Source organism: Coturnix japonica, chromosome 3 (genome assembly GCF_001577835.2).
Source record: "Coturnix japonica isolate 7356 chromosome 3, Coturnix japonica 2.1, whole genome shotgun sequence".
NCBI lineage: Eukaryota > Metazoa > Chordata > Aves > Galliformes > Phasianidae > Coturnix > Coturnix japonica.
The window spans coordinates 27,242,201-27,266,552 of record NC_029518.1 but is presented as its reverse complement, the minus strand read 5'-3'; the positions used below and the strand labels follow the sequence as shown (position 1 = coordinate 27,266,552).

The 24,352-nt window shown below is 54.7% G+C and overlaps 2 protein-coding genes across 5 annotated transcripts in view; both read left to right on the top strand.

Annotated features, from left to right (window-relative positions):
- Window positions 1-10,114, top strand: part of TMEM63B (transmembrane protein 63B) — a 36,072-nt gene extending 25,958 nt beyond the window's left edge. For 2 of the 3 annotated variants that reach the window (XM_015857687.2, XM_015857685.2), the window contains 18 exons: window positions 649-791; window positions 1,020-1,071; window positions 1,361-1,469; window positions 1,700-1,770; window positions 2,296-2,376; window positions 2,524-2,647; window positions 2,924-3,057; window positions 3,209-3,346; window positions 3,596-3,749; window positions 4,077-4,183; window positions 4,742-4,828; window positions 5,962-6,027; window positions 6,155-6,317; window positions 6,461-6,566; window positions 6,666-6,833; window positions 6,951-7,066; window positions 7,383-7,463; window positions 7,986-10,114. In XM_015857687.2, the coding sequence (XP_015713173.1) occupies window positions 649-791; window positions 1,020-1,071; window positions 1,361-1,469; window positions 1,700-1,770; window positions 2,296-2,376; window positions 2,524-2,647; window positions 2,924-3,057; window positions 3,209-3,346; window positions 3,596-3,749; window positions 4,077-4,183; window positions 4,742-4,828; window positions 5,962-6,027; window positions 6,155-6,317; window positions 6,461-6,566; window positions 6,666-6,833; window positions 6,951-7,066; window positions 7,383-7,463; window positions 7,986-8,150 (2,065 nt within the window). In that variant the 3' untranslated portion in view covers window positions 8,151-10,114. The remainder of the gene's footprint in view (window positions 1-648; window positions 792-1,019; window positions 1,072-1,360; window positions 1,470-1,699; window positions 1,771-2,295; window positions 2,377-2,523; window positions 2,648-2,923; window positions 3,058-3,208; window positions 3,347-3,595; window positions 3,750-4,076; window positions 4,184-4,741; window positions 4,829-5,961; window positions 6,028-6,154; window positions 6,318-6,460; window positions 6,567-6,665; window positions 6,834-6,950; window positions 7,067-7,382; window positions 7,464-7,985) is intronic. The other variant, XM_015857686.2, reaches the window with a different exon arrangement.
- A 600-nt stretch (window positions 10,115-10,714) lies between these two features.
- Window positions 10,715-23,024, top strand: CAPN11 (calpain 11). Of its 2 annotated transcripts, XM_015857688.2 has the most exons (22): window positions 10,715-10,916; window positions 12,807-13,089; window positions 13,591-13,660; window positions 14,830-14,948; window positions 15,034-15,167; window positions 15,273-15,441; window positions 16,211-16,294; window positions 16,380-16,465; window positions 16,684-16,758; window positions 17,693-17,853; window positions 17,924-18,093; window positions 18,291-18,302; window positions 18,685-18,896; window positions 19,054-19,093; window positions 19,340-19,405; window positions 19,666-19,723; window positions 19,815-19,879; window positions 20,620-20,688; window positions 20,793-20,871; window positions 21,315-21,431; window positions 21,505-21,563; window positions 21,774-22,409. In XM_015857688.2, the coding sequence occupies exons 2-22, from the start codon at window positions 12,844-12,846 to the stop codon at window positions 21,798-21,800; spliced, it is 2,118 nt and encodes a 705-aa protein (XP_015713174.1). In that variant the 5' UTR covers window positions 10,715-10,916; window positions 12,807-12,843; the 3' UTR covers window positions 21,801-22,409. The 2 variants fall into 2 exon arrangements, with proteins under 2 accessions (XP_015713174.1, XP_015713175.1); XM_015857689.1 differs by lacking the exon at window positions 10,715-10,916 and having other exon boundaries at window positions 21,774-23,024.
- Window positions 23,025-24,352: the final 1,328 nt, after the last annotated feature.

Here is a 24,352-nt window from a genome sequence, read left to right as displayed (position 1 = left end):
GGACAACAATGCAGCAATGTGAAGTCACCGTCCTTTTTTGCATTTTAGAGAAGGGGCTGCAGCAGGCTGTATGGAGGGGAAAAGCAAAGGCAAGGATGATACAAGTTGTGACAGAGCCAAAACTAAGGTCACGCAGTTTGTGATAGAGATGACTCAACCCACTTCTCCCCTGTCCCCAGTCCTATCTCAGAAACACTACAGGAATGCTCTTTTCCCTGTGGTTCCTGCTAGGGGCACTGTTGTGTAAGGAAGGCTTCTGGCTGTGAAGGGTGGACTGAAGGAGGCAGGGAGATGCTGCCAGCTGGATAGCACTCGGGAGTGGCCTCTTAAGCATTTCTGGGATCAGGGCATGCAGGGGTGGTTGTTAGGTGTGGGTGTGTGTGGGCCCAGCTGCCTGTTCCTGGTGGCAGAAGGCAGGGTGTGTGGAGCAGGGCTGCAGCAAGCTTTGCACATATAGGTTTCTGCCTGAGCTGGTTCATGGCCAGATGCTGGAGTCAGTGCCCAGGGCATGGCTGCAGTTCTGTTGGGTGTGTTCCAGGGCTGCTGTGTACATTCAAACCAACTGCATGGGCAGCCATCACCCTGTGCTTTTCTGCATTCCCTCCAGCTCTGGAAAAGATTGCCTGATTTCCTTTCTTTCCCCGGCAGGGATGACGAGATCCGAGACAAGTGTGGAGGTGACGCGGTGCACTACCTGTCCTTCCAGAGGCACATCATCGGGCTGCTGGTGGCTGTGGGTGTGCTCTCCGTGGCTGTCATCTTGCCTGTCAACTTCTCAGGGGACCTGCTAGGTAAGGGCAGGGAGCCAGGTGGAGGAGCTGCTTCCAGTGACAGGCCTCAGCCCACCAGGGAGTAACATAGATAAAGCTGACTCCTGTCCCATTTTGGGAACGGAGTATCCAGAGGATTGTCCCGAGAAGCGTGGGTTTCGGGGTGCTTTGTAGGTGAGGTTCCTGCTGTACCACACCACAGCCCATCGGTATAACTGAATGTATCTGTGTCTGCTTCTTTCTCCCCAGAAAACAATGCATACAGCTTTGGGAGGACAACGATCGCTAACCTGAATTCTGGGTAAGTGTGGATGGAAGTGGGTTGGATTTACTGTGACTCTCAGGATGTGTCTTCTAGACATTCATCTGCTGCAACCTCCTTGAAGGTTGTGTTTCTGCCCTCCACAAAAGGCTGCTACCCCTGTTTCTGTTTCCACGTTGAGCTCCTGGAGGTTGTTGGCAGGGCATGTGTATGCTGTGTGAATTACACCGCTCAAGGCCCTAGAGCCTTTGGAGAAGGGGTCCCTGAGAGATCTGAGTTGTAATGGCAACCTCATGCTGGCTTTAAGCACTTCTCTCTCTTGTGTCAGGAATAATCTGCTGTGGCTGCACACATCCTTTGCCTTCCTGTACCTGCTGCTGACGGTGTACAGCATGCGCCGGCACACCTCCAAGATGCGCTACAAAGAGGATGACTTGGTGAGTGGGGTCTGAACTCACCGAGTGAGAGGGTGGGAGAGGGTGCCAAGCACTCCCTTTCCCATAGCAGTTTGGGAATGTTGTGGTTTGTCTTCCTTGTTCTGCCTGGCTGAAGGCAGGTCTCTGAAGCAGCTGGTCTTGATGCCACCTGGTTAGGGTTTTTGTTTGTTTTTTTACTTCAGTCTGATCTTTTATACCATCCATATCTATCTTCACGTTCTTCCTTTCAGGTGAAGCGTACTCTCTTCATCAATGGGATTTCAAAATATGCTGAGCCAGAAAAGATCAAGAAGCATTTTGAGTGAGTCTCACTGTTTTCTTAATTAAAGGCTGCTCTGTAACAGGAATGTTTTTAGTGGAGTGGTGCTGATGTTGCCCGGAACAGCAATAATGAGTTGAAAGTCCTGGGACAGAAGCTGATCAAAATCAATGAACACTCTTACTTTGGGGACTTTGCTATTTTCCTGTGTGAATTTTTATCTCAATGTGCAATGTGTTGGGACATGCCAAGCTATCTTTTACAGAGCCATAGGGAGGTCAGCATGGTACATGGCGGGATAGGGCACATCATGAAAAAGCTGTCAAGCTCATAGAATTGAGATGCAGGAGGCACTCCAGCAGTAACACCAGGATGCTGTGCTGTTACTTCTCTGTTGGTTGTGCTCTTTGTAGAAGAGTATATTTTTCTTTTTAACCAAAATCAAAACAACAAGAAGTTATTGTCTTCCATTGGAACCTGAGTAAAAACAGTGAGGGTAGTGTTTAGAAGCACTATAGAGAAGGGAGTCGAAGCCATGTATGACAAGCGGCTGTTTTCCATTCACAGAGAGGCCTATGCCAACTGCACTGTGCTCGAAGCACGTCCTTGTTATGATGTGGCTCGGCTGATGTTTCTCGATGCTGAGAGGTAACCAGCACGTGGCTGGGGATAGAAAGCTGGGGTGTCAATAGAAGGGTGGATGGAGGTGTGAGATCTTCTCATCCACTTCTTCAAATCTGGTTCCATGGAGGTTTTCTGAGACACCTTTCTTTCTCTTCCCCTCTCCTGCTTCAGGAAGAAAGCTGAGCGTGGACGGATCTACTTTACCAACCTGCAGAGCAAGGAGAACACCCCATCTATGATCAATCCCAAGCCCTGTGGCCACCTGTGCTGCTGTGTCATCAGGGGCTGTGAGGAGGTGTGAGGAGAGCTGGAGGCGCTGGGTGGAGGGGTACTGTGGGCACTGGGTCCCTGTGCTGCCCACGCTGACTTGCAGCATACTGGGGTCCTGCCAGCCACCCAGTCTGGGACCAGGAGTGTATCATGGCTCTCCTGGCACTCGGCCACAGAGCTGCTGCCCCACAGCTTAGCCTGGGTTGTCTTGACTGCCTGCTGTCTCCCCACTGTGCTTCTGTGGCAGCTCTAAGGGGTGAGGTCCCCAGGTCTCTGCTCTGATGCCTGTCCCTCTGCCCAGGTGGAAGCCATTGAGTACTACACCAAACTGGAGGAGAAACTCAAAGATGACTACAAGCGGGAGAAGGAGAAGGTGAATGAGAAGCCTCTGGGGATGGCCTTTGTCACCTTTCATAATGAGACTATCACAGCCATGTGAGTACTGCAAGAGATCCTGTCCTTCCCAGGATGGTGGCATCTCACAACTCTACTTTAAAAGAGAAATCCCAGCCCCAAGACATCCACATCAGCTAGTTCCTGCTATGGCCCTCTGTCACAGCATCTCCCTTTTTCTCTTCTTCTCCAGAATCCTCAAAGACTTCAACGCTTGCAAATGCCAGGGCTGTGCATGTCGTGGGGAGCCCAGGGCCTCCTCCTGCAGTGAATCTCTGCATGTTTCCAACTGGACTGTCAGTTATGCTCCTGACCCACAAAACATTTACTGGTGAGCAGAAGTGGGGCTCAGCAGGTCTGTGGAGATAAAAAGAGAGAATGGACCCTCACAGTGTGATAACTGAGGGTGGTGGTGGTCTTGCTGAAGGATAGTCTGGCTGAGCTAGAGATCTGATCCAACTTGGAGGGGGAAAGCCTTAGATTTATTCCCCAGGCTCCCTTGGCTCAGGCCTGGCTATATTGTGTGAGTATGATGTTTGCTGTGAATGGTTTTGATGCCCTTTTTCTTTCATATTCCCAGGGAACATCTCTCCATCCGGGGCTTCATTTGGTGGATCCGCTGCCTGGTGATTAATGTGGTCCTCTTCATCCTCCTTTTTTTCCTCACCACCCCTGCAATCATCATCACCACTATGGACAAGTTCAATGTCACCAAGCCTGTGGAGTACCTCAATGTAAGGCCTTCAGGGTGGGGTGCACAGTGGGTAGCACTGAAGCCATCCCAAGGCACAAAAGCCCTTGAAAGGGAGTGAGTAGCAAGAGAATCTGTCAGCATACCCCAAGTCCTGGCAGGCCAAGAGCAAAGGAGAGGTTGTTCAGGAGAGGGTTGCATGTCATGTGCCCCCCAAGCTCCTCCAGTCTAGGGGTGCTAAGAGTGGCTGAGCTGAGCTGCATTGTAGCAACTGGCATTGGAAACTCTGCATCAGTAAATGCAGCACCTGTGATAAGCATAAGTGCTGCTGCATCATGTGTAACACAGTCTCTTCTCTGTCTTGTTGTAGAACCCCATCATCACTCAGTTCTTTCCGACTCTGCTGCTGTGGTGCTTCTCTGCTCTGCTGCCCACCATTGTGTATTACTCTGCCTTTTTTGAAGCGCATTGGACCAGGTAGGAACAACCAGTGCCTGTTCCTGGCTTGTTGCCTGGCATCACGATACTTCTCACTAGTGCAAAGCTGTGACCAGCTCCTCTTGCTTGGCTTGCTGTTTTCACTTGAGTGTGGTGTTATGTGGCACCTTTTGGTCACCTTGGGGTCTGCTGTGGACAGCTCTGCCAGCCGTTAGCTGGGTAGTGTTGTGCAGCATGGGCTTATACTGAGCAAAGAGTGATATACTTGTGCAAGAAGAGGAAAAGTGAGAGGAGCTGGGGCCAGTGCCTTTGAGAAATGCTAGTAGCAAGGGAAGTCCTTCTGGCAGCTGCAGATTACTGAAGGTAGCTTATTCTTTCTCCCTTCCTCTCCTCCCCTCCCCTGCCCCCCAAAAGAAAAAATCACCTGCCTTTTCACCTAGCTTCTGCTTTCTATCATTGTTGCCTCTGTCAGCACCCTGCCATAGCCTTTTTCCTGTGGCCAGGCAGGGCACACACAGGTAGCTCTCAGTCTCTGGCACATGGCAGTACCCTGTGCTGGTGAGATGACAATGTTAATGGCTTTCTCTCTGCCCCCAGATCTGGAGAGAACAGGACCACCATGCACAAGTGTTACACATTCCTCATCTTCATGGTCTTGCTGCTGCCCTCACTGGGCTTGAGCAGGTAAGCATGGAGGGGAGGGCAAGCAAGCACAGAGACCTGGGGTGTGGGGGTGGTTGAGTTACACCTTCGGTGGTTTTCCTGCAGCACTTCCTTGTTCTCCCTATTTCTATACAAAGCTAGTGAATTCCCCCCACTTCAGCCAGAAGCAAGTAGGCTGTACTGCATTGCTGGGTGGTCTTCCTATTTGTAGGCTGCAGGAATGCTAATCCTGCTGGATGTGAGCCCCAAATCTTCCTGCAGAGGCTATAGAAATGCCCTGTGGGACATCAGCTGCCAGACATCAGCATAGGCTCAGTACTGAACAAGAACAAAACAAAAACTGTGTGAGAGAGAAATCTGGGAGATAGAAGCAGGATGATGGAAGGGTCAACTCTGATAGGAGCTTCTTTATGGATTGTAGGGTGGGCAGTCTAAACCCCATAAATTCAGGATACAGCTCCTCAGTGACTAAATCGGCCAGTTCCAATAGGGGACAGACAGTCTTTTAACAGCAGCAGAAAATGGTCTGCCATCCTAGTGGGTGACTAGGGTGAGGTTTCCCAGCCAGATTTAAAATGTCTTGTTGTTTATAACTCTGTGACTTAAGCAGGTGAATGCTCTCAGAAGGTTACATTTCAGCTGTGTACCAACAAGCATGTCAACACTTCCTTTTGAGGACAGAATCCATCCCACTGCTGCATGTGGTGCTCTGTAGTCTATCAGAATCATGGCTCTGGAGGTGCCATGAGATTGTACAGTTTTATGTCAAAACAGTGTAGAACTGGAGAGAAATGAATTACTTTTTATCTCTCTTCTTGAGGTTATAGTGTACCTGAGTAGTTTCCCCTGTGGTCTATCACCCCTTCCTTGCAGGGTTGTTTCACCCAAGCAGAGGAAAGGAAAATAGCGATAGGATCAGGGCAAAAGGAGAAGAACATGCATGAGAATGGAAAGCTTTAGATCCCTTTAAGGATGCAGTAGTGTTTTTCCCAGTGTCTGATTTACATAATTTCCCATGACATATCCCAAGAAGGAACAATGAGGTCTATGGTCAAAGCTATGGGTCTTTTGAGAGCTGTTTCCATATATTTGCATGTCTATGTCTGGATAAGCTGCTTCTGACTGTTCTTTTCTTCTCACCCCCTTCACCACAGCTTGGATGTGTTTTTCCGCTGGCTGTTTGACAAAAAATTCCTCGCTGAAGCTGCAGTGCGATTTGAGTAAGTGGAGCAGGGAAGAAAAACCCTTGTTAATGGTGGGGGATCATCCAAAGGTGGTACCCAGGTCTTGGTCCTTTCTATGCTGTGGGAGCATCTCCTGCAATCTGCTCTCATTGCGCCTTCCCAGGTGTGTGTTCCTGCCAGACAACGGGGCCTTCTTTGTCAACTATGTTATCGCCTCTGCTTTCATTGGGAATGCCATGGACCTGCTGCGCATCCCCGGCTTGCTCATGTACATGATTCGCCTTTGCCTGGCCCGCTCAGCCGCTGAACGGAGGAACGTCAAGCGGGTAAGTGGTGGTGCTGGGGAGGATAATGGCCTGCACCCAGGGCTGAAGGTGCTGCAGTGGGGGCTGTGCATTCGGGGGCTTGCCAAGTGCAAGATATATCCTGCTCAGCGTAAAAACAGACAGGTCTCTGTTCTCCCCTGCAGCACCAGGCCTATGAGTTCCAGTTTGGGGCTGCTTACGCGTGGATGATGTGTGTATTCACTGTCGTCATGACCTACAGCATCACCTGCCCCATCATTGTCCCCTTTGGTGAGTGACAACCCTTTGCCCTCGCACAGGGAATATTTGCTCTTGTCCAGAAGCACTTGGAAAAGAGGTCAATGCCCTTTCCTAATAACTCTCCCTCAGGGCTCATGTATATGCTGCTCAAACACCTGGTGGACAGGTACAATCTGTACTATGCATACCTGCCTGCCAAACTGGACAAGAAGATCCATTCAGGTGCTGTGAACCAAGTAGTGGCAGCCCCCATCCTATGCCTCTTCTGGCTTCTCTTCTTCTCTACCATGCGTGCAGGTAAATGCTAGGCTGGGAAGTGTCTTGGCTGAGCATTTCCCCTGGCTGCCTCCTCTTAGCGGCACCACACCGTCTGTTGGGCTTTGGCACCCTAACATTGGTTTCTCTTCATCCCAGGGTTCTTGGCCCCAACTTCCATGTTCACTTTTGTGGTTCTCGTGATCACCATTGTGATCTGCCTATGTCACGTCTGCTTCGGGCACTTCAAATACCTCAGTGCTCACAACTACAAGGTGAGGTGGGACGCTGGGCAGAGGCTCAAGGGGAAGGGAGCCCTTCCCTTGGGAGTATAGCTAAGCAGTGAAATATAGGGGGATTTAGGGCAGTGTGGGAGAGACAGGGCAGAGGGAAAGATGTCCCTGCCTGTTCCTTGGCAGAGTGTCAGCTCCATGGGGGAAAGTTCCCAAGGCAGTCTGGAGCTGTATGCCATCATTGCCATGTGTATGCTGTTCCCGTACCCACAGAGAATTTGGGAACAGCCTCACTGGGATGCAGCTCCTGCAGCTGTGTCACCCTGGCATTCTCTGCATTTCTGCTTTTCGTCTCCAGATCGAGCACACAGAGGTGGATGCCACAGAAAGCAGGCAGAACGGGAGACCTGCCACCAACCTGCCAGCTCCCAAATCCGCTGTGAGTCCCCACCTCCATGTCCATGCCCTGTTCTGCTCCCTGCCTATGTTTAAGAAAGAGGAAGTAGTACTTGCAAGTCTTTCCTTCTTGCCCAAATACCTTGCTCCTTGCCTTTCTGAGGCAGTACCCAAAGCCTTTCAATGAGGGTAGGAAGCAAGTGTTGGGCTCTGTGCTCCTCACCTATATTGGATGATGAATTGCGTTACATATGAACTGTAACTCCCCCACATGCACTCATTTCCTTCTCCTTGAATGCTGTACATGTACTTTCTGCCTCTCTCTTGGCTAGGGCAATGAATCCATCTGGGCTGGTCTCCCTTCTTACTCAGAATCTTTAGACTCTGTGATGCTGCCCACCTTCTTGCCATGTAATCTGGGGGTGAAACCCTCCCGGCATGTTCCAAACCCAACCTTTTCCCTGAACGGTGCTTCATCCCTTGAGTTCTACTTAATCCCATAGGAAGCTCAGCAGACTTACAAGTGTTTCTTTCCACCCGCTCCCCCCCACCCCTGCTCTTTCAGAAGTACATCGCTCAAGTGCTGCAGGACTCCTCCCCAGAGGGTGAAGCAACTGAGTCAGAGGAGCAGGGATCCCAGGATGAGGAGCTCATCACTACTGATGGCATGAATGACACGGATTTCCAGTCGTGTGAGGACAGCCTGATAGAGAATGAGATCCGCCAGTAGGGACTGCAGAGGGAGGGCAGGAGGGAGGGCTGGAGTCCCAGGAGCGGGGCAGGCTGCGCCCACTGTGACCGGGAGAGAGAAAGCCAAGGGAGCGCAGAGCTGAGGGGGCCAGCTGCTACCCTCACCCACCCCCAGGGCCACTACCTTCAGTGAGGGCAGGGGCCCTGCTGCCAGCTCTCCATTTCCCTGCCTCCACTGCTGCGCTGCCTGGCCCCTCTGCGGGCTTGCTCCTCACTCACTACCTTTGTTACATGTACCCAGACTGTAAACCCCTAGGGGCTGAGGAGGAAGGAGGTGGTGACCCTGCCAGCACCTCAGGAGTGGAGGGAGGCTGGGTGCTTTATGGAGGGGTCTCAGGCCAAGGGGCACCTCTAGTGTTTCCTCAGCTGCTCCCTCTATCCCCTGTCCTCCTGGCAAGGAACTCAAACACTAATTTATTAGATTTACAGGAAGATGATGAACAAAAAGCTTTAATCAGTGTATTGGAAGATGGGGTGGCTTTGTGCCACGTGCCCAAGTAGTGCTGCCTTCCCTTCTCCCATGTCCTCACTCTGGCATCCCCTGGGTGCGACATCCTGGGGCGCTAGGGGGTGAGAGTGATGTCCCGCTCTTCTCCCCATGTGTTGGGCCAGGGAGACAGGTTGAACCCAGGAGAGCAGCACAGAGCAGCCCCTCACTGGGTGGGGGGTGCAGAGCGTTTTCTCACAGGCAGGAGGCGCGGGCAGCCTCTCCCCACAAGTGCATCCCCCTCCTCCCCCAGGTGCGCAGGTGGGGGGGTTGCAGCATCATTTTAAGTGGCATTTTTTTGCACATTTTCCTTCTCTTTCAAACACAAATCAACCTGACCTCTGTGTGGTACTGCAGCCTTCTCTGCTGCCCTGTGTCTGCAGAGCAAGGCTAGGCACAGGGGGGGCTGTACTGGGGAGCCGCTGGGTGCTATGGAGAGGGTAGAAAGGGGTCTGGACCATAGCGGCCTCAGCACTGTGCAGCGTTGGGCTGCTTCACCTGCCCAGGGCTCTTCCTTCCTTGCCTCTGCCTTTGGCCCCTCCCTAGTGATAGCCATGTCCTGGGTGGGGGCAGGAAGGACTGGGAGAGGGGCCTGGACTGTCTGAAGCTGAGTGCAGGCAGGAGAGGCAGACTGGAACCTCTAGCGCTTCCCTGCTTGGAGGTTCTTGTGAGGAGGTTTCTGGTTAGCATCAGTGGCCCTTAATTGCTTTCCCCCTCCCCTTGTGTAAAATGTAAAGGAAAAATAATGAATCTCCCTGCTACCGAGCTATATTTATTTCCCTCAACCCCCTGCCACCATCCTCATTGGTGCTCATTGCTGATACTGCTCCCTTCCTTCTACCCATTGTGGGTGTGCTCTGGTTTCTGGAGCTGGACCCAGCCGCCCTCCTGGGGTCCTTCAAAACCAGGAGGAAGGGACAGTCATTTACCTTTCCAATCACCAACACAGGCCCTGGAGCTCAAAGCACTTTATGGACCTGAACAACTGAAGCATTCTGCTGTGGAGAAAGGTGATCACTGGCGCTGGCTTTTCTCCCTCTTGCTCTCCTTTAGAGGAGCGGATCCCACTCTTCAGGGCTGCTGTGTGAAGGATGGAGCTGCCTTTCCTCTGCACCTCTCTATAGGACCCCAAGCCCAGAGGAAATGGGGGGCGGAGGTGAAGAATTGTGGGTCCTGGAGGGGTAAATATAGAGCACACACAAGTGGGGAGAGGCACGGTACTTGTAACCAGTCTCCTGCAGGAACAGGCTCAACGAGGTGGATTGGAGGTCTGTGTCCATGTCCCTACCCCAGGATGCAGGCTGGGGGCTGGCTGGGTGCTCCGGCCCTGCTGTTGGGATGCGGCTCGCGGAGGGCTGGGTTGGGTTTGGCACTGTCTGTGTAGAGATGTGTATAATACCCTGTATATATTTGTGTACAAAAGAAGGGGGAAACAAAACAAAAAGGAAAAAAAAAAAGCTGTTGTTGTTGTAGTCTGTCTTTGTGTGGCAGTGGGAGGGGGGCTGCAGCAGGGGGCTGCCTCTGCTGCCTGCAAGGCGTGCCGCAGCAGCAGGGCTGTTCCTAAGGAAGCCTTGGGCCTGGCCTGGCCAAATGCCCTGATTGAGTTGTGTAAGCGGCTGCTGCCTGCAGCAAGGTGAGGGCTGGCCCAGCTCTGACCTCAGCACCCCGCTCCCTTTCACCTGGGCACTAACAGCCCTCATTGCTGCGGTAGGAATGCCGCACACCGGGCAGGGGCAGTACAGGAATGCACAGGGGGGTACGGGAGGCGAGAGCGAGTGCAGCACCTGCTGCCGCGTTCCTGTGGGTACGGCGGGGAGGGGAGGGCGGCCTCCGCGGAAGGATTACATGGGAGCATTGAAAACGGCTTAAAAGGCCACGGAGAGGAGATAAAGTGGGGTCAGGATCAGAGAGGGGGCACGGCCGGAGCTGCGAGTGCCGTCAGGGCACCGACAGAAGCCGGGAGCCTCGGGGCACAGAGCCGCCGTTGGGAGCGCAGCGTGCAGTGCCGGGCAGCAGGTAGCAGCACAGCCCGGCGCTGCGGGCGGCACCGCCCCACATAGCGGCACGCTGAGTCACGGCGGGGCGGCTCGGAGAGCTGGGAGCAGCGGGGAGCAGCGGGCTGATCCCATCGGCTGCTGCGCCTTTAACGGCCCGCGGCTCCCCCTGCCCGCGGGCCGCCCGCACATCCTGCCCGCACTAACTCCTCCTCCGCTGCGCCGAGCCGGGCAGGGCGGCGGCGGCTTCCGCGCCGGGAGAACGGTGAGTGTCCGGCCCTGCCCTGCCCTCCCTCCCTTCTCAGCGCGGTGGGCCCGCGGCGGGAGGACCCGGGGGACCCGTCCCGTCTGGTCCCGTCTGGTCCCGTTCCGCTGCGGGGCTCCGGGGCGCGGTATCCCGGCCGCGTGGGAGCCGCCCTGCCCCGGGGTGCGGAGCTGAGGCCTGCGGGCCGGGCCTCATTGCGGCCACATCCCCTCGGGCTGCGGGGCTCGGGGTGCGGACAGAGCGGCGCCGGGCCCACCCGTCCCCATGTAGAGCGGCTGGAGGCCTGCACAGATTGCGGGCGGTGCCGGCCGAGGCTCTGCTTGTGCAGTGCTCCCACCTGGGGAGACCGGGGTGCCGCCAGCGCTGCGTCCTACTGCAGTTGTAGGTAGCACCCTATGGAAAGCCGTGCTGCAGCCTGGCTGTGCTCTGCTTGGCTGTACACCTCCTCCTGCCCGCTGTGTGCCCACAGCATCCATCAGCATCTCTGTGGGGAAACCCCCTGCCATCACACCATGACCCACACAGCTCCTGTCCCACCCTGCGGTCTGCGATGCATTCCCATGCCCTGCGCTTGTGTGACCCCCGCCTGCCACCCAGCACAGCCTGCCCGAGTGCTCTGAGTAACAGCACTAAGAATAACTGGCCTGGTGACACAGCCCGGCTGTGCACGGCTCTGCTGCAGCCCTGCCTGGGGCTGGACCGTAAGGGAAGGTTGCAGGGAGGAGGATTCCCCTCCGTGCCAGGCGGGAGCTGGGTGCAGTGCTTGGGTTCCTTGTTGTGCAGCCCTGCTGGGCAGCAGTCGGGAGGAATCACCCCTCTGGTCTTGAGGTAACACACACCTTGCTGTCAGCGTCCTGGTTACCAAGCAGGAGTCAACAGAGTGGCTGTGCCATTGGTTCGGAGCTGTTGAGGAGGAAAGATGAGGGACTGAGACTGCCTTTGGGATAGGGGTGGTAGAGTGGAGCAGATGTTCCTTCTGGAATGCTGAGGAGGACAGGCCTTGGGATTAGCAGCCATGTCTGTGCTCCATGAGCCTGCACTCTGTTTTGTGCTACTTGCCTTCCCATGGCTACTGCACCACTTTGGTACAGGGGACTTTCCATAGCCAGGTTGCTGGGCAAGCAGCAGGCTGGCATTGCCATCCCCAACGCTTCTCTTGGGTGTTGCTGGCTCTGGCAGGGTGAGAGCAGATGGGTCATTCACCCAAGGGTTGTTCTGCTGCTTTGTGCTGTCAAACCTCTGGGGTGTTTGGCTTTACGAGCAGGAGCTGGGCCAGACAGGCTGCACAGTCCTGCTCTTGAGCCTGAGTCAAGTCACCCTGTGCTCTGGGGAAGGGCTGTCACACCTCTTCCTTCCCAGCGCCCCACAGATAGAGCTGCCTCTGCTCCCCGGAGAGCTCCTCCCTTCCCGTCCTGTTGACTCAGTGCTTGGGCAGCCATGGGTGGCTGTGTAGCAGAGAAGCAGCCCCGCAGCTGCTTATGCTCATCAGGAAAGTCGGATAGGGAAGGTCTCGGTGACCAGAAAGCTGTCCCTGCAAAGAGGTTTAGGGACAAGGCATAGAGCTGGAAGAAGTGATTTTCAGAGGTAGAAAGTGCTTGGAATTCCTCTGCTCTCAGCTCTCGTGTGCAGAGGGGACGGGGAGGCTCCTCACAGCAGTTAGCACGCTATTTCTTTCCAGCCTGCTGTCAAAGTGGCTCTGCTCATTGAGCCTCCCTGAAGGCATGGGAGCGTGACGGCTGGGCTGGAGGCCATGGCCAGCTTCTGAGCAAAAAGGCACCTCTGTCTGCACCGGGCACGGGGCCTGGGGGAGGCCTTCCCAGCCTCACATCCTCACAGTGTGTCTTCCCATCCCAGGGATGCCGCAGCCTCACAGTGCCCATTTCATTGCAGGACACAGAGGAGGAGGTAGCGGTGCCAGTACCCAGCTATGATGCCCTTTGGAGGGATCGCTGCCCGGCTGCAGAGGGACCGCCTGAGAGCAGAGGGGGTTGGCGAGCACAACAACGCTGTCAAGTACCTCAACCAGGACTATGAGGCCCTCAAGCAAGCGTGCATTGAAAGCGGTGCCCTCTTCAGGGACCCCCAGTTCCCAGCTGGTCCTACTGCCCTTGGCTTCAAGGAGCTGGGGCCACACTCCAGCAAGACACGGGGCGTAGAGTGGAAGCGTCCATCGGTAAGTGCTGGGTTTGTGTCCCTCGCCTGCAGTTTCTGCATTAATGTGGTGTGCCAAGCTGCAGTTTGGCTTCAGTTTGCATCTTACTGTGCTTAAACTTCCTTTAAAGTGTGTTTCATTGCTCGTTCCCCAGAGGAATAACGCTCACTGAGCACTCAGAGAGCATTGTGTCTAGCATGCCATTCTTCCTCTAGGCAGCACGTGTTGGGCTTTACAATGGGAGAGTTGTGCCATTGCTTCTGCATGTCCCAGCATAGGTGTGACACCCACAGTGACTGGGTTGTGTATCCATTGGTGCCATGAGTGCAGGGGCAATGCTCATCTAGCCATTTGCTGCTAAAGAAGGTCTTGCCTTCCTGTGATGGCATTGATGTGAGCAGTTTTCCATGGCAGAGGGCAGGTGGGGTGCATCTCAGGGATGATTCTCCCATTCTCCTGAGTCAGAACTGCGATGGGCACAGGTCCTGCTGAGATCCAATGCTTGATTCTCTCTTTATGCAGGAATTAGTGGATGACCCTCAGTTCATTGTTGGTGGTGCAACCCGGACAGATATCTGCCAGGGAGCTCTGGGTAAGTGCTGGAGTCCTGTCCCCAAACTTCAGTCTGGAGAGCAGCAGCAGCTGGGGAGGGTCAGTGTGCTTGGAGAAGAGCAATTTGTGTAGAGAAGGTGCTGAGTGGATGGGTTTCACAGCATCTCTCTGCAGGCCCTCACGGTGTGTTTTCTTGCCAGCCTATGCACAACCATCCCTGTACTCAAAGCTCCCTCCTCGTGTAGGGTGGTAGAAGCTGTAAGGCAGCAGGGGATACTGACTCCTGGTAGATGTAGGCTAAGGCCTCATAAAAATGGAGAAGCACAGGTACTGAGATAAGGAGAGCAGTGTTAGTGGGTGGGGAAGGCTGGCAAGGCTGGGAACTGCGAGTCAGTGATCTCCAAAACCAGATCTGGCTGCCATCAGCAGTGTTTTCTGACCTGGATCAAGGTGAGAATGTTGTGCACCTTAACAGAGCAGACTGGTTTCAGGACTGTGGTGGTAACTGGAGCGTGTTAACAGCCTGGGGCACTGTGGTGATTCTCCATTGGTCATTAGGAAGGCAAGGTTTGTCAACCACAGCCCAGCACAAGTTATACAGGCTCCAGGCTAATGTATGACAGGATTTAAAAGAAGAGGAAGGAGAACCAAGGCAAAGAATGGAAAAAGCAGTGCTGGCACAGAGCAGCACTTACAGTTAATAGCACTTGGAAGGAGAATTGCAGTGTTATTGCTTGGAACTTGAAGCCAAGGCACCAGCATTAATCCTCTTGCTTGGTGACTGAAAACAATGGGAAACTTATTAAAATGCAAAGTGTAATTGCATTACAAAAGTCACTGTCCTGAGATACATGGAGTGCTCAGGAGGCTCCAGGTAAATGACTGCAGGAGGAGCTGCTGGTGCTGTCATGGTGGCCTGGATGCAGACAGCAGGTCACAGAGGATTGTTCCTTCTCTGCCCTGAGCCAATGCTTCTGTCCAGGCACCTGCCATTATACTGCATGGGCTAGGAGCAAGGGGTATGGACCTCTCCACAGGTTCTCCACTTGTTTTTGGAGCCCAGTGCAGGGCGCCGCACAGGACAGAATGCCACCTCCTGCAGGCTGCCCTTGTGATGCAGCACCTGGTTCAGAGGGAGAGCATGCTAAGGGCTTCTGCTCGGCCCTGCACCCATCACCACCGCTGGCTAAGCTGTTTCTCCCTCTCCAGGTGACTGCTGGCTGCTGGCTGCCATTGGCTCCCTCACTCTCAACGAGGAACTCCTGCACCGTGTGGTGCCCCACGGGCAGAGCTTCCAGGAGGACTACGCTGGCATCTTCCACTTCCAGGTAGGCTGGGAACTCCTGGCTCTGCACAGCTGGTGGGTTGGGGACATCCCTCAGGGATGTCCTGCTCACCCCTTCTTCCCCTCAGATCTGGCAGTTTGGTGAGTGGGTGGACGTGGTGGTGGACGACCTGCTGCCTACCAAGGATGGGGAGCTCCTGTTTGTGCATTCAGCAGAGTGCACAGAGTTCTGGAGTGCTCTGCTGGAGAAGGCCTACGCCAAGTGAGTCCCACCACTGTGGGCACAAAGTTGCTGGGGGGTGGGGTGGAGCAGCAGTGCACTGTGCCCTCATCACCTCTTATCTCCCTCTCACTGCCTGGTGCTCAGGCTGAATGGCTGCTACGAGTCACTCTCAGGGGGCAGCACCACTGAGGGCTTTGAGGATTTCACTGGCGGCGTAGCAGAGATGTATGACCTCAAGCGGGCACCGCGCAACATGGGCCACATCATCCGCAAGGCACTGGAGAGGGGGTCCTTGCTGGGCTGCTCCATTGATGTAAGTATCACACTGCTCTTCATAGTGAATTATGGATGTCTTCTCCAGTGGTGCCCAAAGTGAGGCCTCACAGCCCTCCTCCAAACACAAAGTGGTCATTTTGCTGGGACTCTGGATGGGAGGGAACTTCTTTCGCCTCTTTCTGAGAACCAGTGTGACAGCTGAAGGGCACGGGGCTGTACCTTAGTGACTTGGAATGGTCTTGTTTAGATGCAATGGGAAACATCCATCTGAAGCCAGGCTGCTGAACAAGGCTCTGCATAGAGCTCTGGCTGCATCCTGTATCAGCATCTGCATGTTAGCTGAGCTGGGCACTTCCATCTTCTCCCTCTTAGCTACAAACAACAGTGTGCACCCTCTCTGTCACCACTGACAGCAGTACCTGTTGGATTGGCAAGTTGGAGTAGTAATAAACGCAACAGGGTTAGCTACTGCCTGCATTGAATGTGTGGCTGGGGTATACTACTGCTAAAGAGACTGTCACTCCCAGCAGTGTGTGTGTATCGCTAAGACTGATGTGTAAGCTGTTTTGTAGCTAATGAGGACACTACCTCTGTGCTCCTGGTGACAATGCTGTGTTTTAAGAAGCACAAAACAATGTTTTACTTTTTGAAGTTTGAGTGGTTTCACGATGAATCTTCAGTGCTCCTGACTGGAGCATTGCGAAAAAAAGGGTCATTGTCCTTGCAATGTCTCAGCCTCCTCTAAGAAGAGGTAGGGGAATAGAACTACATGAATCATACACCTGAGGTTTGCATGTTCTTTTCAGATCACAAGTGCCTTTGATATGGAAGCAGTGACCTTCAAGAAACTGGTGAAGGGCCATGCCTATTCTGTCACAGCCTTCAAAGATGTGAGTTGGGTACATAAGACTGTATAGAGCTAAAATGCTGAGGCCTGTGGTGTGGGTTTGACTTTCTGCATTTGATGGCTGGCAGGTGAACTACCGGGGTCAGCAGGAACAGCTCGTCCGTATCAGAAACCCCTGGGGTCAGGTGGAGTGGACTGGAGCCTGGAGTGATGGGTAAGTTCAGGTGGGACTTCAGTGAGCTGCTGGCACTGCTAATGAAACAGTTGGGACAGCTCTTGCACAGCGCTGCTAAGTAGAAGTTCACAGCATACTGTATCCTTCACAACAGGGAATGAGTCTTTTGAGGGCCAACTCCAAACTGCATAGCACTGGAAACATCGTAGCTCACCTTGAGTATTTCTCCTCTAATTGTTTTCCTCTGCCTATTCCAGCTCTCCTGAGTGGGACAACATTGATCCCAGTGACAGAGAAGAGCTGCAACTGAAGATGGAGGATGGAGAGTTCTGGTGAGTGCCAGAGCAAAGTGCTGCTCTTCTTCAGCATCCAGTTTGGGAATGAGCAGGGGAGCCTGAAAGGGAACCTGCAGTTGTCCCAGAACACAAGACCTACCTTTATTAGCTGTTCCATTGCTAGAAAGCCTGGTAACATTTTCTTATCTGATCTAGTTAATAGGTTGAATATTAGGTAAGGGATCTTCACCAAAGGGTGGTGGCTGGGCCACAGCTATGTGGTGTTGTCAAGTAGTTGAAAGGGGAACCTAAGTACTTGAGAAGGAACTGGAAATGCAGAGTGAGCAGGAAGAAGCTTTTTCTTTTCTTCTAAAACCACCAGAACAAAGGGGTCACCAGAGAACAGCAGCTTAGGCAGATGTTGGAAGCCTGTGGGACTCTGCACTGCAGGGGTGTTTTGTAAGTTCAAAGTGTGATTGATGAGTCCGGATCCTGGGTGGCTATTAACACTGATGGTCTGAGTGAGCCTCAAGTGCAGGTCTTGTGTTGCTGGATGTTGGGGTGATGCTGCTCTTATCTGCTCCCTCTGCCACTATTGCTGGCCTCCACTGGAGATGGGAGATTGAACAAAAGGAGCCCTTTGCTCTGATCCCTGTCACACACTGTGGTAGGCAGGCTGAAGCTGTTCAGCTTGTGTCACCTAGACAGGCTGCTTGCCAGTAGTCCTGGCTTTTGTGCCCCCAGTGCCCCATCCCATTCCTCAAGACTTAGGGTGAAAGAGGTGGTGGGTGCCAACCGCACTAGAGACATCCTGGTTCATATGAGTCCTGTTCCGCAACAGGACATCTAGCATTCAGCTCGCTGCCATGAGAAGGGGCTTTGGGATGATTTCCATCTCTCTCCACCTAGAAGAGACAGCTGGGGCTGAGTCCAGAGCTGCTTTCACTCCTCAGCCATGTCTTGGCCTTAACCTTTGCCTGCTTTCCCACAGGATGTCTTTTCGGGACTTCATGAGGGAGTTCTCCAGGCTGGAGATCTGCAACCTAACCCCCGACGCCCTCACCAAAGATGAGCTCAGCAGGTGGCACACACAGGTGTTCGAGGGCACATGGCGCCGAGGGAGCACTGCTGGGGGCTGCAGGAACAACCCAGGTACCTCCCGCATCTCCACTCTTGGTGATGTGATTCAGTCAGGTGTATCATCCATGTCTTCCTCCTCCAGCCACATTCTGGATCAATCCCCAGTTTAAGATCAAGCTGCTGGAAGAGGATGATGACCCTGGGGATGACGAGGTGGCCTGCAGCTTCTTGGTGGCCCTGATGCAGAAGCACCGTAGGAGGGAGCGGCGAGTAGGGGGCGACATGCATACAATCGGCTTCGCTGTCTACGAGGTAACCCCAACCCCAGTGCTGCTTCCTTCAGACTAGCTTAGCCCTGCCAATCCCATGTGGACCTGGCATCCTTGTCCTGAGGGAATCCTTTCCCACCTGATTTGGCCATTCTGGGGGTCAGCATCACCCCCTCCATCTGCCATAGGAGAGAGAACCCCAGTAATGGCACTCTCATTTTCCTTCTCTCTTCCCTGCAGGTTCCTGAGGAGGTACGTGCTGAGCCACCAGACCCATCTGCCTCTTGGAGGGGAGCACAGGAGTGGGCAGGAATGGGTTGATGCAGACCCACAGGCATGTGTGCTTGCCTGTGCCCCGTGGCGTGGGATTTCCACCAGACTGGCAACGGTTGGGGTGCTAAAGGGTGCTGAGTACCTCTGTGTGGGAGGGATGGTCCTTCCTAGGAAGGACAACTAGGGCTCTTCCACAGGCAGCCACTGGGCAGGGGTGCAGTGGGACCAGGCACCTGTTCCAGCAGAGCTGCTTGGGCTGAGGGCTGAGGATGTCCTGCCCCACTGCACTTGCTTGGTCCCACTGTTCCTTATGGATTCCCTTCTTGTTGGGCTGTTCCCCACAACAGTGTGTGTTCCTCAGGCCCAGGGCAGCCAGAATGTGCACTTGAAGAAGGACTTCTTCCTGCGAAACCAGTCCCGGGCACGCTCTGAAACCTTCATCAACTTGAGGGAAGTGAGCAACCAGATCCGGCTGCCCCCTGGCGAGTACATCGTTGTGCCCTCCACCTTTGAGCCGCACAAGGAGGCCGACTTCATCCTGCGGGTCTTTACCGAGAAGCAGTCGGACACAGCGTGAGTCTTCACCATAAAGCCTTCTGCCAAGTCCCAGCCCCTTGCCTAGTTAGGGAATGTGTTGGCCCAGGCCATCACATGTGTTGGTGAGTGCTGGAGCAGATTCCACTGCCCTCCATCACCGTGTGTGCCCTCCCCTCCCCTTTTCTGCCCCCAGGGAGCTGGATGAAGAGATCTCGGCAGACCTGGCAGATGAGGTAGGAGCCACCAGTCTCCTTTAGCTGAGTCTGGGGCTGAGGAGTGGGAGCCATGGGCAGGAGGTGGCTGTGTGGGCTTGGGATGGCACTGTGGCAGAGACTGGCTGCAAGGATCTCAATGGTGGGGACATGAGAAGGAGTAAAGGTGGGAGGAGGAACTTCTCACCCAGAGGCTCAGGTATTTGTTGAACCTCTGAGGCAGAACAGTACCTGGCTTTGATTACTAATCTCTCTTTCTGGCCTCAGGAGGAAATAACCGAGGATGACATTGAGGATGGCTTCAAGAACATGTTCCAGCAGCTGGCAGGGGAGGTGGGTACAGTTTTGCCAAGCCTATGGCAAGTCGAGAGTGTAGAAAGGGGATCAGACCGCTGGCCATCAGAGCTGCACAGAACAAGGGGCTCTGTGGGGGCTCTCACAACTTCCGAGGGGCCCATCTCTTCCATCAGCAAGCTCCAGCCCATAGCGTGCTTCACCCCAGCCCTGCACACCAGTAAATGCTGAAATTCAGCTCAGCTACCCCCAGGGGTGGGGGGAGGCAAGAGGTTCTACTAACTCTGCTCCTACTGCAGGACATGGAAATCAGCGTCTTTGAGCTCAAGACGATTCTGAACAGAGTGATTGCTAGACGTGAGTGCTTTTCCCCTCTTCCCCTGTAACCCAGGCAGGTTCAGCAGGTTGTGCTTTGATGCACATGATCCCCCTCCTCATTCCTCCTCAGACAAAGATCTGAAGACGGATGGGTTCAGTCTGGACTCCTGCCGTAACATGGTCAACCTGATGGATGTATCCTCTTGGCACTGTGGGCAGCGGCTGGCATTCCTGGCACTCAGCCTGGCAGCCAGGACACTTCTCCGTGGGAACTAGGGCTTGACTGTCTAGTTGTGCCAAGGCTGTGTAACTGGGAAAAGGGCAGAAAGGGTCTTTGTGGCTGCACTGAGGGTGCTGCGGGATGGCAGCCAGCAGCAAGTGTGCAGTATTTCAATTTCCTGTGGGTACACACAGCAGCCAGCACCCACACTTCACCCTAGCACGGCATGCTGTGAGACCACGCAGGCTTAAAGCATTCTCGGTGGGGTAAGAGTGTTGCTGGGGTTCTTTCCCCCAAAACCATCCTATGGTTGAGGATGAGAGGTGTAAACATGTAACAGGAGCCATGGGCTGTGCTCCTGCTTGCACAAGGATGTGCAATTGGAGGGGTCAGGCAAACACAGAGAAGTTGCTCTGAGCTCTTTTCCAGATATGTCCTAGCATCCTGTTTGCTGCATGGCAGCACTAAGCCAAAGTTGGATGTTCCTTGGGAGCTGCACAGCAGCTGCTTTAAGCACTGAACTTTCCCTTTTGGCCTGCGGGCTCTGATCTTGCCTGTGCTGCAGGATGGGGAGGGAACTTGAAAAAGAACTGGCCTGGCTGAAATGCTTCTTCTCACTCAAGGTACCCAGGGTCTGATTGCTTTGCCACTCTCTGCCTGCTCTGCTACTCCACCCTTTTTCTGGCTGCCTTCTCCTTAACCCTCTGCTGTCCAGAAAGATGGCAGCGCCCGCCTGGGGCTGGTGGAATTCCAGATCCTATGGAACAAGATCCGCAGCTGGCTGGTAAGGAGGAGAGGGATGCAAGGGATGGCACCCTTCTGGGGCAGGGGAATGACCAAGCTGCAGGAAGGGCCTGCCATTCACATCCTCTGTGATGTTTTTTGCAGACAATCTTCCGCCAGTATGACCTGGATAAATCAGGCACCATGAGCTCATACGAGATGCGCATGGCTCTAGAGTCAGCTGGTAAGTCTGGAGAGGATGGGGCTGGGCTGAGGGTGGAGGAAAGCTGTAGGAGCCCTATCCCGAGTAGGTGGAGAACTGTGGAACCAGCCTACATTGTGAGCTTTGAGCCAATCTGTCATGAGATGAGGCCCATGTCTAAGCTGGGTTCTCTCCAACCAATCCTTGCTTGCTGCTGGCACCCTCAGAGCCCAGGATACACACAGGGTTGTCCCAGCCATCCTCATCTCACCTGTGAGGTCCCACCCTGGCAAAGTCGGGTCAATGAGCTAACATTCATTTGGCAATGGGCTATAGCTCCAGGGCGAGCATCTCTTACTCCTACCAAGGCTGGACTCAGTGCCCTTCCTTGGGTGGGGTGTAGGCCCTTTCCAGTGAGACCATGAACTCTGATAGTTGCATCTTCTCCCACTTCTTGTGGGTGCTGAGTACTCTCTGCCTTTCAGGTTTCAAGCTGAATAACAAGCTGCATCAGGTGGTGGTTGCCCGTTATGCAGATGCTGAGTCGGGTGTGGACTTTGACAACTTTGTCTGCTGCCTGGTGAAGCTGGAGACGATGTTCAGTGAGTGCTGCTCCAGGCTGGGGAGGGCAGGGACAGAGGAACGTGTTGCTCATCTTGCCCTTGTGCCCTGCAGGGTTCTTCCGCAGCATGGATCCTGACGGCACTGGCACCGCCGTCATGAACATCGCTGAGGTGAGAGCTCGGTGCAGTGAGGTGGGGTGGAGATAAGGGGAGAAGATACTAAAGTGGATGGGACACCTGGGGTGGGTGGTAGAGTGCCCTCCGGCCCTATAGGTGTAAAAGATTGAGAGATGCAAAAGGGAGCTTTGTCAGGTCTTGTTCTCAGAGGGACTTTGGGTTTGCATGCACCAGCCCCTGCTCATTCTCTCTCCTTCTCCGCAGTGGCTGCTGCTGACAATGTGCGGCTAGGAGCCAGGACAGATACGCTGTGACTAGGACACTCCGGCAGGCCAGGCCACCTCCAAGTGCCTCCCTCTGGGTCCATGGACACAGGATAATCTCCCTCCTCTTGCTCCATCCTACGCTGAGCCACCAACCCTGCCTCTCAGCACGCCTCGCTCCACCCTCACCCACGGAGCATTTTGCAGGGGTCAAGGCAGGCAGGGGCTGCCCTTCTCTTTTTCTGGGCTGGGCTTGCTTTCCAAGCTTCTCCTCCTCTTGTCCCACCCCAGAAGAGAAGGAGGGCAAGCAGCATGGGGAGTCTGTAGGTCACTGCACCTAGCTTTGGGGCAGCTGCTTAGAGGCAAGCACAGGAGCAGGGTAGGGGCTGTCCACCTGGGGAGAGGTGGGAGCTGTGGGGGGGAAGAGGAGGAGGATGTGTTTTGCTTGCTCCAGTTCTGTCTCATCCCATGTGGCATGTGCTACAAGTCCCAGGGAGCATCAGCAGATGCTGCCTTGCTTAGGCAGGGCAGCTGATTCATGGGGAGCCAGGGTGAGAAGGTGCACACTCTTAATGCTATTGCCTTGCACTCATCAGCACTAAACATGACCAAAGCGTGGAGCTGCAGCTGGTCAGGACACTGGTGTTCAATACCTTCTGCTGCAAACTCTTTCTGCGTGGCCTTCAAACTCTTCCTCCCACCCCTCACTCTCTGCCCCACTTTGTCCCACCGTATGGCTACAGCCTATCATTTAAGCACTGTCCTGCCACATGCCACTGTAACACATCCCACCGTGCTCCTCTCATCCTATGCACACACAGCCACACCACTACAGCCTTTACCCCAGGGCTGTCCTAGCCTCCCTTCCTGCTGCCAGGTGGAGCTGGGCCAAGGAGGAGCGCTGATGGCTGGGAGGCATTTCTCTAGTACACAGTTGTCTGTTTTCCTCTTCACCCCCTCCTTTCACATTGTAATGATCTCTACAGCCCTCAGGCTCCTTCACTCAGCACAGATGTGCTCCTGTGCCAATGTATTTGCACTTCTCCACACTCCTCAGCCCTGTTTGTTCCTGTGGATGATGGGGTGGCTCCAGCATGGCAGTGGGCAAAGGCCCAACCAAGGCAGGCAGGCCCTTAGCTGCTCCCAGGCCCAGGTCTCCAGAGGCCGTGCTTGCAGCAATAACCACTCCTGCCCTCCTGGCAGGCTCGCTTCCTCTCTTTGTGCTCGGGGCAATAAACCTAGCTCTGTTGGACAGGGGCTCAGCTGGTAATGATTTATACAACAGGGGGTCCCGGTCTTAGCTGGTGGTAGTCCCCAGCATGGGACGGAGGGTGGCTGGGTCCCGGCACAGCCAGTGTGCAGGGGCAGAAGGCCCTGTGTGAGGTAAGGGGCTGCTCTGGAGGGATCTTGGTGCGTGGGGGCTCAGGGCCTGTGGAAAGTGGGTAGTTGTGCCCCACTAGCACAGCTTAGCTTGGCCTGGGTGTGGCTGGGCCCAGCCTTCCTTTTTGGGTAGTATGGGAGCTGTCAGCACTGTCCCAGCTGCAAGCCCCATGGTGCACACAAGGCTCCATTGTAGGGCACACTCCCGCTTGGCTCTATGGTGACAGGTGCCCCCTCCAGACAGCAGCTGGTGGTTCCTCTCCCTGCCGGCCCCAGCAGCTGGCAGCCCACAATCTGCAGGGGGTCAGCAGGTGGGGGTTCCCAGCTGCCAGCAAATGCCACAGGGAGCGGCCTGGCTTGGCCCTCTGCTGCTGCCATGGCATCCCATCCCCTGCCTTCTTGGAGTGTCTGCCTGCCTGGGGGTCTCCTGTGTCTCTCCAGCTGCTAGTGTCTGTCCTCCCCAGCCTGGCTGTGTGCGGGCTGTGGCTGTCCTCAGCAGCTGCCCTGGCAGCTGTACTCAGGCTCCATCTCCCCCTTGGATGCCCCATCCCTCAGCAGCAGGAATGCCAGGCCTGAGGGTACAAGCGACCTTTGTGTGAGAAGAGGGCTGGGGGGGGCAGCCCCCTTCCTGCACCCCTACACCAGCAGCTGGGTGCCGGCAGCATCCTGAAGCCAGCACTGGGTGGGGAGAGGCTCCCCAGAAAGCCAGCACGTCTTTGGTGATCCCAAGGGACAACGTAGATCTGTCCCCAAGCAAGGGGACCCATGGGCAGGGCTGTGGGTGCTACCCGGCTGCTGCAGGATTTGGCCTTTTTCAACAGCACAAGGAAAAGGGGAATGCATGCGAGCTGGAGCCTTTCAGGGCCTGGACGCAGTGAGTTAAACAAGCTATTTATAGAGCTCGCCTCCCACCCCAGCAGAAATGGCCGGCATTCCTCCTGCGCCGAGCCACACTCCACTGTCATGAGTGTTCCCGAGGGCCCTCCTGGTCAGCACAGCTGGCAGCCATGCTGGGCTCCTTGGATCCTGAGGCTCTGTCCCCAAAGCTGGCAGCAGAGCACTGTGCAAAGACAGGGGACATGGGATGTGACAGTGCAGCCACTGCTCCTGCTGCTCTCCACTTGTGCCCCAGGATAGAGCAGGTTCTGCAGCAGGTGCACACTGCAGCCCTGTTGTTCACAAAGGATTTTCCATTCCCCA